The sequence below is a fragment of the Mustela putorius genome, unplaced genomic scaffold (genome assembly GCF_011764305.1).
Source record: "Mustela putorius furo isolate JIRA1106 unplaced genomic scaffold, ASM1176430v1.1 tig00003896_pilon_pilon_pilon, whole genome shotgun sequence".
NCBI lineage: Eukaryota > Metazoa > Chordata > Mammalia > Carnivora > Mustelidae > Mustela > Mustela putorius.
Genome location: NW_025422045.1, coordinates 6856686 through 6874461, shown reverse-complemented (window position 1 = coordinate 6874461; position 17776 = coordinate 6856686). Strand labels below are relative to the sequence as shown.

At 47.8% G+C, this 17776-nt stretch overlaps 1 protein-coding gene across 22 annotated transcripts in view; it reads right to left on the bottom strand.

Moving 5' to 3' along the window:
* The window catches only part of TPM1 (tropomyosin 1), a 27749-nt gene extending 9973 nt beyond the window's left edge, over window positions 1–17776 (bottom strand). For 2 of the 22 annotated variants that reach the window (XM_004758764.3, XM_013059564.2), the window contains exons 1-6: window positions 17534–17772; window positions 16345–16470; window positions 4249–4382; window positions 1860–1977; window positions 420–490; window positions 93–168 (exon numbers count right to left, since the gene is read on the bottom strand). In XM_004758764.3, coding sequence (XP_004758821.1) covers window positions 93–168; window positions 420–490; window positions 1860–1977; window positions 4249–4382; window positions 16345–16470; window positions 17534–17647 — 639 coding nt within the window. In that variant the 5' untranslated portion in view covers window positions 17648–17772. Of the gene's footprint in view, window positions 1–92; window positions 169–419; window positions 491–1859; window positions 1978–4248; window positions 4383–11857; window positions 12132–16344; window positions 16471–16668; window positions 16795–17533 lie in introns of those variants that run through there. The other 20 variants (XM_004758763.3, XM_004758767.3, XM_045067502.1 and 17 more) reach the window with 17 other exon arrangements.

The following is a 17776-nucleotide window of genomic DNA, read 5'->3' as shown; positions in this document are numbered from 1 at the left end:
GTGTCGTTATACCAAACGAACCAGGAGACACTGGAAGCTGAAAGACGTCTGGGTTGCAGTTAAACCTAAAACCACACATGAGCCATCAGTACCTTATCCTCTGCAGCCATTAATGCTTTCAAGGTCTGATCCATTATTCTTAATTGTTCTTCCAGCTGTCGGACTTGGCTGTTAGTGGACACAGGAAATGCACAAGGCCATTCTCAACATCAGTGTGCAGGTAAGGCATGCAGTGACACACGCATTCACACAGACGCCCCACGCGAGTCCTCCGTGTTCCGTACTGGCATCCCCGGCAGATGAGTGCCAGAGGAGCCGGGAGCCGGAACAGGGCAATGTGCAGCTGCCAGCAGGTCATGCCGTTTAGTCACCGCTCCGGAGTACGCCACGTACAGCAGGCTGGCACCGGGCCCGCTTACCTTTCTGAGAGTTCGGCCCGCTCCTCCGCGCGTTCCAGGTCACTCTCAATGATGACCAGCTTACGGGCCACCTGCAGCACGAGACACAACATGCACACATACACACCATGGGGCTGACAAGCTCTGAGGAAGAGGGCAGGCCACGGAAGCGGGTCCTGGATCTCCCAGACCCTAGATGTTCCTACAGACCAATAAGATGACCCTCTTTCCCCTGGACTGGAGAGAAGCCACCCTCTACCAGAAGAACCAATGGAGGGTAGACCAGAGGCTTCTGCCCACAAAGATCCAGAATGGTTGGTTTTGAGTAGGCAGTGTCATTTTAAGTCTGACCCAGGTGAAGTCCATATAATTACACAGCAGCCAGCCAAAGTGTGGAAGGAGGGAGAGAGAAAAGCCACCATCTCAAAAATAGCTGCATGATGAGACAGGATGCGTTTGATGCCGTCAAGGTAGGGACTGACAAAAAACACTGAAAATAATTCTGAAAACCCTATCAATTTAGAGCTCTGTACCTCAACCTCCTCTTTGTGGAGGAGGTTAAAAATGACAACAGAAGAGCAACAGAAGCTAACAAGAGATGAGCTGGTAAGATGACTAATGAAGTCAACTTGGTGTTCAGTGGAGGAAAGAAACTGAGAGAACGGATCCTCTGAAGCATTTCTGGAAGTAGCAGTAATAATAATAATAATAATAATGGTGGTTGTAATAATACAGTGGTCTTAATAATACAGTGATAATAATATTACTGGAAGTAGTAGGAATAATAATAATAATGGTGATCGTAATAATAATAATTATAATGGAAAAAAAGGAATGTAGTACCATTTCAAGATAGCTATGATACATTAAGGGAAAACAAATACAAGTCATATTAGTTTTGTTACCACAGGAGGTTGTTCTCATGGAGACATGACCAGAAGCTGATCCACCTGTGAACCTCTCTTGACAGTGGAATTCTACCATCTTGAAAAGGGAGGAAAGATTGAAAAGGGCCTCTTGAATCTACATGGCCTTCAGTGCATGGACTTGTCTTTATGCTGCCTGAATGGGATGGTGCTAGGCAAATCACACCAGGAAGAGCGGCCTACATGGTGACAGCATGAGAGGCTTTTTCCACAAGGACAAGAGGCCCAACTCTCCCTTCTCCTGGCCAAAGTTCTCTTGTCCTGGTCTGGGGGTTGCAAAGGTAGGGGATCATGAGGAAAGCCTCAGTCCTTCTCAGTGCTATGGACTGGCTTCATGATAAAGCCTGGGATCCCCTAGGAGGATCAAATCACAACTGTTTTCTGGAGACAAAGGAACTCTGCTTCTCAAAACCATCCATTTCCACCAACAAAGCAGACTGTTTCCCTAAAGAGCACAAGGCTGTAAGCACTGCTCCCGGCCCCCACCGAGGCCACTGCTAGGGAGTCCACGAGGCTTTGGTCCCCAAGATCTGACCTCTTCATACTTGCGGTCGGCATCTTCAGCGATGTGCTTGGCCTCTTTCAGTTGGATCTCCTGAATTTCCATTTTCTCCTCATCTTTTTGGGCTCGACTTTCAATGACTTTCATGCCCCTGAAAACGAAGACAAGCAGGAAGACCCAAGGTTTAGAGACGACCAACATAAACCCACACTGCACTGCATGGGTTTGTGTGGCCTGGTGTAACTGGCAGACCAAAACAGAGCACAGAGCCACTTTTACTTTCCAAATCATGAGGCAAAAGTTTCCAGAGCTGAAGGCAGAAAAAGCCATACACTTCTCTATTTATTGTGAATGAAACCTCACTTTCAATACTGGTGAAACTGTCCAGGGATCTAATGCTAAATGAAAGGTACCACGTCAGGATCCTGTTAGAAATTAGGAGGCATGGAAACAGGAAAAGCCAACATACTTGACTTGCTATATAAATAATGGGATTTCTTCCTTTTACTGGTGGGAAGCTTCAGCCTGAAAGTGGACCAAAGTTATAACAAAAACATACTTGTCTTCATGTACTTCTTCCTACAAAGAAGGTAGCTGTTCTCATCCCATTAGCTACAAATGTAAATATCAGATTGAACCATATGAGACTGGTGATACTTTAGGATGTTAGACCTGTAAAAATGGCAATTTCATATGGGTCAACCTATATTTTAGGTAAGAAACTATGAATTTTGCCTTTAATAGAATTCTTTCATAATAGGCATGTTGAGAAACAAACTGATACCAATGTCTACGCTGATATGTAAGTTTGAATCCCACAGTGTTAAGTTTTGGAAAATGTTAATTGTTCTGTGATATACTACAGTTTTATGGAATAAGTCATGTTAAAATGGGATTCATTTAGCAAAATCTAAGCAGGGAGTTCAGATAAATAAATCACTATTTCTTTGATGAAGCACTACGGTATATATTAGAAAACTGAGATTCAAGCCTTGGCTTGGCCATAAATTCACTGTCAGATTTGGGAAGGCTGTATCAACTGCTAAGCCCTTGTTTCTCATTTATAAAATGAGGGGGCTGGGGTAAACAACTCCTAAATTCCTTTTTACTAAAAAGTCTAACATTGCCAGATTGCCTTTTAGGTTCACTAAGAAGTATATTTCAGGAAGAATAGGCCACAGAACCACTGGGATGTGTGTACTGTAAGAGATGATGAGTCATCCTAAGGAATTCCAAAACTCTTGGTCTGGGAAGAAACAATAAGCAGCAGTGAATAATGAGCTGGGAACTTCAACTCAAAAGCTTCTTGAATCTTGAAGTCTGAAATCACTCCTTATCTCTGGCAGCAGGGAGGAGAAACTCACTTTTATCGAAGAGAGAAGAGAAATGCAAAGAATGGCTGAGTGCATTCACCTGCCCAGATCCTAGCACAGAGCCACTCACCCAGGGTTCTGAGCTACCGGAGAACTCTCTCTCATCTTGTGGAGCTGTGCTGGGATGCTTCTGGGCAACATGAATACATGAGCCTGAGCAGCTGAGCGGAGGAGAAAAATGCTTTTTAGCATGCACGGAGCTGTGCTGGTCTCTATGGCTCTATGGTCTCTATGATTCTCCTTTCCTACCCCCAAGCTGAATCTTGGAGCAGTCAGGCAGAACCAGGTTACAGGGAGCAGGCTCAGAATCCACAGGTAGCTGACTGTCTACGTGTGCACGAGTGCCTTACCAGCATTACTAAGTCCAAAATAATTTACTGTCGCTGATCATATTTCTGTTTTATTGGTGCTTCCTCTTCTACTTATCTGTTGGGTTAGTTGACCACTAAGAGTCCCCGGTTCATTTATCCAGGCACAGTCTCTTTTGAGTATTTTAAAATAAAGTGTATTGGGGCGCCTGGGTGGCTCAGTGGGTTAGAGCCTCTGCCTTCGGCTCAGGTCATGATCCCAGGGTCCTGGGATCGAGCCCCACATTGGGCTCTCTGCTCTTCGGGGAGCCTGCTTTCTCCTCTCTCTCTCTGCCTGCCTCTCTGCCTACTTGTGATCTCTGTCTGTCAAATAAAAATAAAATAAAATAAAATAAAAATAAAGTGTATCTTTTCAAAAATGCCTAACTTCTCTGCGGTCAGCAGGAATGAAAGAACCAGCAGGCATCCCTGGAATATCTCATTTAAATGTCCATGTCCCTCACTGGACAGTGAGCTCTAGGAGGGCAGGAATAGGGTCTTTTTCTTCCTTGTAACCTCAGGGTTTAAAACAGTACTTGGCACACAGGCGCCCCACTAACATTAAACAAACAAACCCAGTAAAATTATACCTGGCATTGACTGAGGAAACGATCCCACCAGGGGACTGTAAAAGTCTTAAGCCCTGTCGGGGAAGCCCTCCTGTCACAGCTGGGAAAGGTGGGCTGGGAGAGGCGCGCTCACCTCTCACTCTCGTCTGCTGCCTTCTCAGCCTCCTCCAGCTTCTGCAAAGCTGTTGCCAGTCGCTCTTGGGCACGATCCAACTCTTCCTCAACCAGCTGGATGCGTCTGTTCAGAGAAGCTACATCGGCTTCAGCCTAGGCAGAGAGAGGGAAAGGCCTCTCAGACCCGGAGAGAAGGCAAGCGCGGTGTCTTCAGGAAGTGGCAGAGCCCGAAACACCTGTCTCAGATGGGAAGCCTGGCCCTGTGGGGAGCTACCTTCAAGTGCAGCCGGTGCCCGGGGCCACTCTGGAGCTGGAGGAGGCGGGGCTGTGTTGATCCAATACCGTGAACACACACACTGGTGTGTTTACACACGCACCATCACAGGGACTGTAAGCAAGTGCGCTCTTGCTGGGTTCCCTCCACAGAACTCCACACTGGCCCTATCTGACCGCCACCTCACTCATGGGGGCCCGAGGGCAGGCTCGGCTACACACCATAAGAGGAGTCAGAAACCAGATTCAGGGGTCTGCATTCTCCTTTCTCCTGACCACTTGCTCCAAGGGTTCTCATAAAGGAACTAAAATGTTTGAGAATTCAGCCGTTCTAAAATATACACCATAAAGATGCCACAAAATCCAGTAACTGCCCCTCCCCCACCCTCTTCTCAGTAACCCCTGCAGTACTGGGTCAGATGGAACAGAGCCAAGACAAATTTCCCATGTGTTTCTGAGATAAGCTTACTGGCATTTCTTACGAGGCTGCTACAAGAAAAGTTTCAAACTCCTTAAAAGAAAAGCAGTATAGAGACAATTTTTATTGGTATCTGTATCTGAATTAAGAAGTTTCTTTTTTGGGGATGCAACGATTACCTACTATTGCAGGCGCTTGCTACTGGGAGCCTCAGAACACTTGGAAGGCTGTGACGGTCCCTCATACACACTGGCATTGGGGTCTGTTTAAATACCACACATGGAAGTCAAAGCCAGCACTTACCAATCAGATACCACTTTCTTGTTTGCATCCACTTTTATGTGCTTATCACGGGGTGACAAGGTTTTCAGGACACTTGAGAGTTTTCTAAAGATTACAATACATACTTAGGCACCCATGCGAGTTCTATCTACATTCCTATCTTCTTTACTCAACAGGAAGCTTCTTACATGTAGGGAGTCACAGCTTTCTGCACAGGATACAGGCTCAGTGAATGTCTACTGAATAAAACAAGTAAAATCAACCTAATTTAAACAAAACCAACTTTCTTAGCTCATGGACCCATGATGTACACGATCTAAAAGGCACATGTAGTTAGAGAGAGGCTGTGATTATGGCCTTAAATGAAATGAATGTGAGAACATCCAGCTCTTTGCTCATCAGGATTTATAAAATTTTAAATACCAAGTTTTGTCTGGGAAAGAGGTGATTAGGGCATCTCCAACTGTGGTGAAGGACTCGCTCCATAAAACATTGAGATACACTTTCATCTCGTTAAAAATTAGCTATGTAGTAAAAATCAGCTAACAGAGACAGGGAGTAGGGCAAAAGGGAAACAGAATCTGAGGACAGTTTACAACCACACTGGCTACAAGGTAAATCCTTACTGGGTTCTGCTAAGCCTGACCAGCTGGTGAGTATGGTTTTTTCTAAAGGACGGGTGAGGGCAATAGGGACAATTTCTTATGTACAAGAAACTGTCTTTTAGCTCTATTTTTTAAAAAACTGGAAGGAAGTATACATGAAGGGTATACTTTGGGTCAGGTCTGCTTTGTTCACTTTTCTGCATTTCCATTCCTAGTTAAATTCTAATCCCTTTATGAAGGTGGGGGAGGGGGGAGATAAGCAAGCAAGTTGCAAAGTTGAAAACAAAAATGAAGAACAAAAACAAAAATACTGTAGTACAATGTCTACGTCAGGTATTCAAAAGTATTTCTCTCCCCCACCTTCTTTCATTATTATTTCTTTTAATATGAAGGCAAGTATCTTTGTTACAGGTGCTGGGGCCAGAGAAATGTCAGCAACATTTTCCAAATGTTTTCTTGTAGCCACTACCTGCTAAGTTTCTGCTTTGTGTTTCATCTGGGCCCCAAACTTGAGAACTTTTGTAGTCACAGAAAAAGACGACTATTTCTGCTCTAGGGAAAGGACCTTCTGGGTGACAGGGCAATCTAGGTCCTCAGCTCCTCATGTGGCTGAGGCACAAGAGAATAAGGAAACCGTATCCCATGCTCGTTCCTGTCTCTGTACGCAAGATCTCCCTGAGAAGTCCCCCCAACAATCTTTATCTTCCCCCTTATTGCCTCCCACTCTAACATTCCCTCCTTTAGTTCTGGACCCAGTTTTATAAATGTCACTAACTCTTTCCATGGGAGCATGTTGTAAAAACTTAAGACTTCCTGACATTATGAGTTGTGTCCTATAGGAACACCAGCCCATATAGCTTCACATAGGGCACCCAAGCAACAATTGGGAATGGAAGTCTGTTCTTGGAGCTAGGACTGTACGCACACAGAGAACACACCTGTGGGTGGCTCACAAAATGGGGTCTCAACTGATTAGCTGAGAGAGTCCCTAGGCATCATTTAGCAGTTCCCACAGCTGGCTGAGTGTCAGAATCCACAGGAGGTGTGCATTAATAATGCAAAGTTCCAGGCCCCATTCCTAGAGATTCTGATTCAGCAGATCAAAGGGGAGGGCAGGCTCTGCAATATAAATAAGCAACCAGTTCCATTCCTGCACCTTCTCCATCCCACCACCCACAGACGCTGGCTAATCCTGTGCAAACCACTCTCTGAGGTCTCTGTTCAATAGAGAGGAGAGGGATCTTTGATTCAGAGGGATGACTATGCTAGGGCCATCACGGCGAGACAAGACTAAAACCCCAGTGGCCTGGGTCCTCATGTGTGGGCTCTGTCACTTCTCATGGTCTCCAAGGATGTCACAGCAGCCCTGGAACTAGACGTTCTCACTCCTGGCACTTTCTCTCTTCCTATATCAGAGTGGGAGGTCCTCCAAAGCTTCCCCTACCACAACTCCCCTTTAGAAGAAAGGCTTCTGTGACAGAGGCCAGCCAGGACTAGAGAGTTCTGTATTGAATACCATCCACTAAACAAGTCTTCTCAGTCCTTTCTGAAATAAGGTATATGGTATTACATTAAAAAACTTCAACACACAGCACCCATGTGTGACACCTCCCTTATGGACACAGAGCATTTGCTCTCAAGCCAGGAAGCCAATGCCTGCTGCCCCTGAGGTGTCCAGGATAGGCACAGGTGCTTGTAGGCTACCACTGGGACCTGAGAGCAGTGTCTGGGGTAAGTCTATCCCCACGAAAGCTTTCCCTGGGAAAAACCTGGATTCTCACTGGCTTCTCAGGTCCTACCATACTGGTATGATTACAGTGCTGTCTGGGTCCCCAGAATTCAAATTAAGTTTAATTCCACAAATGAATTAAGAACACTTCCTTCTCTTATTTTTACTTGCACGTGCATTGTCTGTGTGCGTGCATGCACACGTGTATGTGTGTATTTGGGCTTATGCCTTGTGTTAAAAGGCCCCTATTTCTCACCTTCACTAGCTTTTATTTCTGGTGTTTTCTAAATTCTGAGGTTTATTGAGGTATTCTCTAAGGCTCCGTTCATCACAGAACCTGGGCAGTCTACTTAAGATCTAACCTGAGATTACATTTGCCAGTCCAAGCCCATAGCCACATGAGTATCTGCTACTTTAAAAGCACATACAAATAACAAGGCGTTTGCGAAGGGGCAAGACCCCCGAAGCAGATTATTTCCAGACATGGAAGTCACCCTGATTGTGCTGGGTTAGCTTCTTCTAACAACGGGCCCATGTTTTTCCCACTGCTGGTGGAGTCTTTCAGTTTGGGATGCTGGTTTCTTTTATTTCAAAAGTGCTATTGTGTCTCAATATGTAATGAGCTCCTCAGAAAAGAGACTGCTATATTAGCAAAGGCTACCAATTATCTTCCTGCAAGATCTGTTGTTAACCACCAGACACTTTGCAGTTATGCCTGCCCTGTCCCCTCACCCAACCCAAAAGTACAAGCTACCTACACAGAAACCAAGGGCAGGCACACCACTCCCCCGACCCAACACAGTACCACATGGAAATCAACGGTATGGCCCCCTCAATACAGCAAAATATTACTCCAAATCAGATTTGAAAGAAAACTTTTACAAGGCCTAGATTTTCGTGAAATCCAGATGTTTTAGCCAAAACAACAACAAAAAACAACCAAAAAAACCCCACAAAAAAACCCAAAAGTAATGATTTTTACATTTTAAAAAAAGTATTATAGTTAAGATTATTAAGAAAAAAAATATCTGTAGGAAAATAACACGATATCCTAAAAAGTGATCCTCCAGAATACATCTTCAAAGTCCTGCCTGAACCAGAGTGGAACATGAGATGATCAAAGGTCAGGCATTTTTATTTCACGCAAACTGTAGTTATACAGAGAAGGTTTCACTCAACTTGCTGTGTAAGACCAAGTGACTACGGCCAAGTTAAACTTCTGCCCTTATATGGTAAGCAGAGGGGAAAAAAAAACCACTGATGACATTAAGGGGCACTCCCATGGATAACAGATAAACACAACCTCCTCTATCTGTGCCAAAGCCTGTAATTTATGAGGCATATTTGTATAATGAGGGAGAACGGACATGAACAGGGCATTGTAGTGCCCTTGCCTTGCCTACATATGAAAACAGAAATCATGAGTGTATATTCCAGTTACTGCCAGTAACTGGGGGTGCCAATGTGAGCACGAAGCACACCCTCAAGCCTCCTGGTCTCAGAGATATTTACCAACTCAAAAGTGAGAGATGGCAGGAGATTTCTGTAAATTGGCTACTTCCCACGATTTAATAAAATGACCAGTTAAAAACCTACAGGCTACAACTTTAAGTCTCCTTGTTTGCTGGATACCAGAAAGGAGGAAAGACTGGCTCCTTCCTGCTACTTTTTCCTTTGATAATGACAAAAAAACCATGCAAAACCCTAGTGGGTCACAAGATCCAGAGTCAATCATTATATCAAGCAAAGTATCCTCATTCCAACACTTTGAAGGGCCCACACACCTTGGAAAAACAAACCAGTAGGAAATAAGCGATAGCCAATTTTTCCAAGGTAAGTGCTGGCATAATAGGGCCAATTAACTACAGCATGTCTGAACTCTCGAGAATCAGAATTTAGGGCCAACTCTGAAAACATTTTTTGCAGTGGCTCATGATTCTGTCACTAACCCTGTATCTTTGCTGCCAAGAGAAAATGACTAAGCTTAACTCACAGCTCTGACCACTACCAAGAGACTGCCGTCAATAAGCTACCTCTTAGGTTCCAGATGCAGAAGTCAGGAGCAACTCTCAATCTGAAATGGTCTCTTCAATGGTCGGATTCAGCCCTCAAATCGCTACCTTTAAAGGTTCTGTGTCCAGTCACCTGGATAGAGTGTTTTCCAAATTACTTACAAAAAACAGAACCAATTAAACCACTTAAGGGACACCTGGGTGGCTCAGTTGGTTAAGCGCCTGCCTTGGGCTCAGGTCATGATCCCAGGGTCCTGGGATACAGTCTCACATTGGGCTCCTTGCTCAGCAGGGTGCCTGCTTCTGCCTCTGCCTGCGGTTCTCCCTGCTTGTGCTCACTCTCTTGATCTCTCTCTCTATCACATAAATAAATAAAATCTTAAAAAAAAAACCACTTTAAATACAAAACTCTGAAAAGAACAAAAGCATCTTTAGCCAACGGGCAAAAGTAGGAAGACTACTGTTACGAAAACGATGCACAAAAGAGAAGATGCATGGAAGAGTAATAACGTGCCCCTCATGAAGTTAATCTGCTTCGAACATCAGTCGCTGGGGTAGGAGTCGATATAAGGAGCTGCTGGATAGGGCCACACATTCCCTTTCTTAGGAGGGTGAGGGGAGTTCTACCGACTTCCACCAATGATACCATTTCAACCAAACATCTTCCCCAGTCTGCCCATGTCCTCTCTCCAAGTTCCAAAAGAAAAAAAATTATTGATTAAAAGCATGTATATGGAGTGTTTTCAGATGTAGTGAAACGAGCAGGCCATTTTTAAAGACCCTCTGATAGGTGGTGAACCAAAGGCAAAGCGGCAACGAGCAAAGCCAAGTGCTGTGCGGTTTTAACACCAGCTGACACTTAGCACTTACTCTGCTGTGCCCAACAGCACTGTGACTTCTTTACGTAAACTAAATCCCTTCGCCACCTAAACAGGCAAGAACTACTAGGATTATGCACATTGTAAAGTTAGGGATCTGAGAGACTGAAAAGTTTATTTGCCCAGTGTCTCACAGATAGTAAGTAGCAGAAACCAGAATTCAAATTCTGCCAGTCTGGGTCGAGTTCTCATTCTTATCCATCATGTTCTATTAGTTTTAAAGGTTAAAGGACAGCAGTTAGCCAATAAGAGAGGAAACTGCAATCAGTTTATTGCCCTGTCAAATTCAGACACATCTATGCAATCCCTGCTGACTCGGTCTCAAGAAAATTATCTTTTCCTTATTCACTTCCTGACTCCTGTCTGCATTTTATCTGAAATTTCCTCTAGTTAGGGCTTCCTAAGTGAACCCATTTGCTTCTATGTATTTCATGCAAAACAGGTCTTGAAGTTCCCGCAGCCATATTGCCATTACCAACACCTAACCAATAGGATTTGCTCAACTCAGAATGGGTCCATATTAAGCACAGCTGGACACCATATTATGCTTGCCATAATATTCCCAAGGTGTTTGAGTATGCTGATTTGAAACACACACTCAAAAACCAACAAATAGCAAATGCCTGGACTACCTCTGTTCCTGTCTGTTGGATACATTTATTTGCCTTAGAAGAAAGGAAGGAAGCCACCAGGTATTACACTCAGCATGGGGGAGGGGGAAGCCGGCAAGAGAATACACCCAATAATTGTTGGCATTTGGCCAACTTTTTTTCAATACTCGGTAACAAAGGAATGGCTGTATAAGACCGCTAGGAAGGAGAGATGGTTAATACAAAGGGAAAGGTGAACAGGTCTTATACTGTGTAAGTCAGAATCTGGCGCTGTCAATGTCTCAACCACCACAAAGAAATAGGCTTCCAGAAAACCGATGATCAACGGGGATGGTGGAGTTTAGCATCCCCAGGCCCTAAAGTCTGGCAGTACCCCAGACTTGCCCTGTCAGCGTCCCTTTCCAAAGGAACGGATTTCCAAAAGGATTTCCCTCTTCCCTCCCCACCCTTCGAGTAAATACGGCTAACAGCGCAAAGTGCACATCCCGGGGGACCCAAGACACCCGGACCGAAAGCAAATAACCCCAAAATAGAGCCCTTTCTGGGAAACTGGTGCTTCCAGAACCTTCTCAACACCACTCCTGCTCCCCCTCCAGGCTTTTACTTTAAACCAGCGAAGATGGAAAAAAAGGGCTGAGAAGAACAGGCAAGGCCGCTCCCTAGAACCAGGCGCCAGCTGCCCCAGGTGCGCCAGGTGCATTCCCGGAGGCGTTGAGGGCAGGGGCTGGTAGACTATGGAGGGCCCTGCACCTCGCAGTGGGCCCGACTGCGGGGGAGGCCCTCTGGGTCGGGGTGGGTGGGCGATGGGTGGGTCCCTTACGGTCTCCCTCAGCTTCCTCTCGTAGTCCAGCTCGCGCTGCAGACTGCCCGCGCGCTCCTCCGCGGCGTCCGCCTGCTCCTGCAAGCTCCGGATTTTCCTCCGCACCGCCTCCAGCGAGCTGCTCCCGGCCATCACTCCGGGCGGCGGCGGCGGGCTGGCGGGCAGGCTGCGGTGCGAGAGGCCGGCTGCTGCGCTCCAGCCGCCGCTGCCGCACTCCTGAGCGCCCGGCCGCCCCGCCCAGGCCGCGCCGCGCAACGGCGGCGCCCCCAGCGGCCCAGGACCAGCCCGGAAGTCGCGGTCTCCCGGGCGGCGCAGGCGAACCGCAGGCGGGTGCGCGAGCGCCGGGGGCGGGCACAGCGGCCGGGGCGGGGCACGCGCCACGGACCCCGGGAATTTGCAAACCTCGGGAGATACTGCGCATGCTCGCGGCAGCCGGGCGGGCGGAGGCGGTGGGCACGCTGGGGGACACCTGGAGAGCAGAGCACCGCCCGGCGGCCAGCGTGCCAGGAATTTTACTTGGACTCCCAGCGGCCTGCCTTGGTTCCCCGGTGACCCGGGGTAACGGACCTGGCTGCTAAGGGCGACGGTGCCGCCTACTGGCGGCGGGAGTTACAGATTCCCAAGCCAAGAGGGAGAGAAGCTGAGAGAAGGGTTTGGGGCCTGAATGTGTCCCCAGAGGGACAATTCCTCGTTGCAGAAAACCCCAGCACGCAAGATCCTAACCACAACAACCTTCCTCCCTCACCAAACTTGCAAAGTGAAAGCCACTAACATACTGCATTGTGATTAAATCTTCTTCTAAATACATCCTTTCTAGGTTCGAATCCAGCTCCTAGACCTCTCCAGGCTGTTGACTTGGGCCAAATAACTTGACTTTTCTAGGCTTCATCTATAAAAGTGGGGTTAATAGTAGTACTTTCCTCACAGGGCTGTGGCGAGGATTATGAAATCATACAAAGCACTCAGCACCACACATTGTGCATAAATGATCGCTTTCGCGATAAAGATGCAGGCACTGTCTTAAGGTTCAGGCGGGGGCGCATAACCAGCTGTGTTCTCAGAGCCCCGAGCCTCTTGGGGACTCACTTTCCTTTCCATAAAGACAATCATCTGGAGGGTCTCTTACACTTCCGAACGTCTTTGGTTTGAGTTCAGCCTCAGATCTTTTGGAATCTGACCAATTCTGGGTTGGACTGGGATGCCTTTCAAAGGCACAGCCGTGAAGGCTACAGAACCCTATGAGAGCCTCTGACTACAGCTGGATGAAAACCCAATCTCTGGGAACGGTCCTCTGCCAATCCTCCCTCTGGGGTGCATTTTTAGATGCCTTCTAGATCTCATGGCTTTCTTCCTCACCTTTCTCACAGGAGGTCCTTCATGTCAGTTTCTGATTAAGTATGGGAATAATGAAGAAAAAAAAAAATACAATCCCCCCTCAAAGCCCTAACAACAACCCTCCTCTTTTGCTCCACTCCCCCCCCCCCCATTTTCTTCGGACTCTGTCACAGTCTCCCTGGAGACTCTCACAAACCTCAGCATGTGCCCTCACGTCCTGTAGGTGGAGCCTCTCGCTTTGTTTCTATACAGTTCATCTGGTCAGGCAGGAGTTACAACTCCTCCCCTAGAGGAGTACCAGACCGTGAGTGGGCCTCCAACTTTGAAGGTGGAGGAAGGGGGTGTCTCGGGGCCTCCAGGAGAAGCCAGGGAAACTGCTGGACATTTGCAAGTGCTCTCGGCAGCCAACTAATGACTTAATGTCCTGCTTTTCAAACACCTGGGAAAGACAGTTTCAGGTGAGTTCATTTTCATGCTGATGTCATTATACAAGAGTTTAGGACAGTTCTCAACCTTGGCTGCACATTTAAAAAAATACTAATGCGTGGGTTCCACTCCCAGAGATTCTGATTTAATTGACCTGGGATGCAACCTGGATTCGGGGTTTTAAAACCACCCTAGGAAAATTCTGTTTACATAAGGTTGAGAATTACTGATTTAGGAAGCAAAAACCTACAGGGAATAAAGACTCACATACTGCAAATATTATATACATCACAATTATTGGGGAAGGGTTGAGGGGCTGGTGAGAAAATGGAGTCCTGGATCCCCTTTAGGCTCATTTAGGCGGAACACCAAAAATTTCACACCAAAAGCTACCTTGTGAATTACAACTGTTTATGCCAGGAAGCCCCCTCCTTGTGGAATAAGATTTGAAAAGTATGTTGGTAAATAAGCAGAAAAATATTTTTAATAGCAGGAAAAAAATGAAAATGTTTTTACACTGGTGAGTAATGACAGTGAAGTATCCCAATTCCAAATGTAGTATGATTCTACCTCAGGAAGCTGACCTGCTACCTCCCTCTTTTTCCAGTGTTATCAGTCTCTTCCTCCTGAAGTCTTGCCTATTTTTACTAGTTAGGAATCACTTTAAATATAGCTTTTCTTGGGTGCCTGGGTGGCTCGGTGGGTTAAAGCCTTTGCCTTCGGCTCAGGTCATGATCCCAGGGTCCTGGGATCAAGCCCCACGTCGGGCTCTCTGCTCAGCTGGGAGCCTGCTCCCTCCTCTCTCTCTGCCTGCCTTTCTGCCTACTTGTAATCTCTGCCTGTCAAATAAATAAAATCTTTATGAAAAAAATATATAGCTTTTCTTCGCAAATGTCCTTCAACATCCCTACAGGTTCCAGACAACCTAAAATGTCTTAAAAGGGAAGACAACCAATATATTACCAAAAGAAAGAAAGAAAGAAAAGTACCATATTAGGGATAGTTTTCCGGTAGGGAAAAAAAAAAGGAACCAAAACTGTTTCAGAAATGTCCCTCCCCTGCTAACCACGCCTCCCCAGGTGGCTTTAAATACCCTCATTTTCACTGCAGCCCCACCTCATTCCAGCATTCCCTGAAACAAGACTTTTCCATAAAGACATGATAGCACCACATAGTTAAAATAATTATGATCTTTTTTCCCTTTAAGAGTTGTAGTAGCTTTTTTCTCTTTCTCTTGCCTTCAGTCTTACTGGGCTATTTTCAAATTCTCTGCATTCTTTTCCTTATAAGGAATATCTCTCCTTGATCTATCAGCGGCTCTTTTGAAAAAAGCTAAATAAACGTCCTGCTGGAGAATTTGGGGGAGACAGACATCCTCCATTTAACCTTATACGGAGCAGACATCTGATCTATATTATACAGAGCAGGCGCAGAGTTATGTGTATTTTTTGGCTCGGTTTCTGAAGCCAGGTAGTTTGTAACTTTAATGTTTTAGCTAAGTTGGTGCTTCTGTGAACCCCCTTTCCAGTAATCTTGACGGTCATTGATTTGTCGATTCTCAAGGTTTTATGTCTGGATTTCTCATTTACAAAGCATGCTTGGAGATCACACTTTAAGCCTTTCAAGCCACAAAAAGCTGTTACTGGTTTCAAGACCCAAGACCCTCCAGCAATTTGCATTTCACACTCATACAAGAAATTCTGCCATTGTGCTTGGTAGTTCAGCTTCTGGGCACAGCTTTCCCTGGTGCTCATACATTCTTGGAATTGTTACTAACTTCCCAAGGAATTCTTTCCTAATTGGGCCTCTAGCCTTAATGAGCTTCTACAATGGAATCCAACAGTGTGAAAAGAAGTCTTTCCTTTGGAAGTCTAATGCTTGGCTTGACTTATGGGGCAGAAGAGGGAGGCTCTTCAGCGAAAAAAGATTCCAAAGCGCAGTGGGCAAAGAGCTGGTAGTTTTTGCAGTGTGTGTATCACGGCTGAAACTATGTGGTGGTTGTCAGAAGGCTGACAGGTGGGGGTGGGGCAAGCAGGAGGGGCAGGGGGCAGTTAGCTCACTATACCATATAAAGCACTGAGCTATATATAACTCTCGGGGTACTTTCAGGATCGAGCGCTGTCAGACTGCAGACCCAAGCAAGTATCATCTTCCCAGGCAGATCTTAAGGGCTGGATTAAGGCTTCCCTAGTAAGAAAGGAGGACTCAAGGGCCGCTGCACCCCAACATCGAGCTCAGCCTTCTAAGTCAAAGTAGCACCATGCCATTCCTTCCCTTTAGAGCCAGGCTCTCTGTATCCTGACTAGACTCACCATGGAAAACCAGGCATTCCCACCCACCAGATACAGCAAAGGAAAGAAGGCAAAGAAAACCAGGCATTCTGTTTGCACCAACCTTGGTGATGACACCTCAGAGGTTTTCTGCCACGGGGGAGGCAAGGTTCACCTCCAGCATCCAATTTCAGCCACTCCACTGCCCAGCCTGTCACCCACCCACCTCCACCCCCAGGAGTGGGAAAGAAGGAGAAAAAGAGGAGTGGATGAAATATAAATGAATGTGTGCAACAGAAGTCTGAGGCAGCATCCAGTGCTCTGAGCCATGTCAGGGCTGTGTGCGGGTGTCCAGCAGGAGGAGGTGACCCTCTTCCATTGCTCTTTGGCTACTGTGGTGACCATAGGGTAGCCACTAGGCAGGAGGGGAGGGAGGTAGTGTGTGCATGCACTTACGTCCGTGGCCTTTTTTTCTGCCAGCTCCAACTTCTCCTGGGCATCTTTGAGAGCCTCGGAGTATTTGTCCAGTTCATCTTCAGTGGCCTTGAGTTTCTTTTGCAGCGACACCAGCTCATCTTCCAGCTGGGAGTTGGCCGTGGGGGACGGGGAGGGGTGGGGGTGGGGTGCAGCAGGCAGCGTGATCCCGCAGGGGAGGGGTGTGGGTGCACAGAACCAGAAGGACAGGGACAGCGGGAGAGAGAGGGAAGGACAGGGAGGGAGAGAGAAAGAGAGAGAGAGTTAGCCATTCGTGCGCCGCGCCACGCCGCGCGCCCTCGGTACCTTGGCGGCGGCCTCATCCGCGGCCAGGAGGCTGTCCTCCGCCTTGTGCAGCTCCTCCAGCACCCGGTCCCGCTCGTCCTCCGACGCCCGCAGCAGCTTCTCCTTCGCCGCGATGTCCTCCTCGAGCTGGGGGGCAGCGGCGGGCGGGCGCGGGTGGCAGGCACGGACCGGGTGTTAGACACACACAACACACGGGCGCCTGGTTGGCTGGGGCCCCTGGCTTGGGGCGCCGCCGACTTGGAGTTCAAGGGGCTCTAGGTAACCTCTTCTCTCCTGAAGCTGGAACCGCACGGCGGCCCACCCTGCAACCCCACCTCTCGCGGGACGAGTCTCCCGCCGACGTCTCAGCGGGCTCAAGTCGACAAGTGGGGTGCAGAAAAACGCCCCTACGTCCCTGGCCTTCGGGCCGTACTCTCTATTCTGTCCCATCTTTGTTCCTAAGAAAAAACTTCATGACTCCCCCCACCCCCGCCCCCCGCCCAGTCTCTATCCCTGTTGAAGCTTTCATTCTTTCCAGTCAAAAGTCCAGAAAAATGTCTAACACCTTCTGGACTCGATTTCCCTCAACCACCCCCCCAATCCAACATTGATCCCCAACCCTGAGAATCAAGTGCCTCTAGGACTTGAGATGACTTCGCGGGCTCTGGAAAGCAGAGGAGGGAAATAAATGTCCCCAGACGAGACCAAAAAGTTAGAATTAGCCCGAGTCTTGCTCTTCCCCTCCCCCTTCTCAGCTGCGCGCCCCTGGCCGCCCAGGAGTAGGGGGGTGGTTCCCCCCGTCCTCGAGGTGAGCGGCCCGGAAGGGGTGCCAGGCGCCCAGGGCTCGGGGGCACCCGGGCGGGCGCAGGACTGGGGACGCGCAGACCTGCTTGCTCCTGTCCTCCGCCGCCTTCTTATCGGCTTCGGCTTGCTCGGCTCGATCCAAGGCGTTCTCCTTGTCGAGCTTGAGCATCTGCATCTTTTTCTTGATGGCGTCCATGGTGGCGGTGGCGAGGGGCCCTGGGGCTGCGGCGGGAGCGGCGAGGCGAGTGCACGGTGGGGCGGCCGAGCCGGAGTGCGAGCGCGGAGCCGCCTGCTGCTCCCAGATATGTACTTTCCCAAGGGGGCG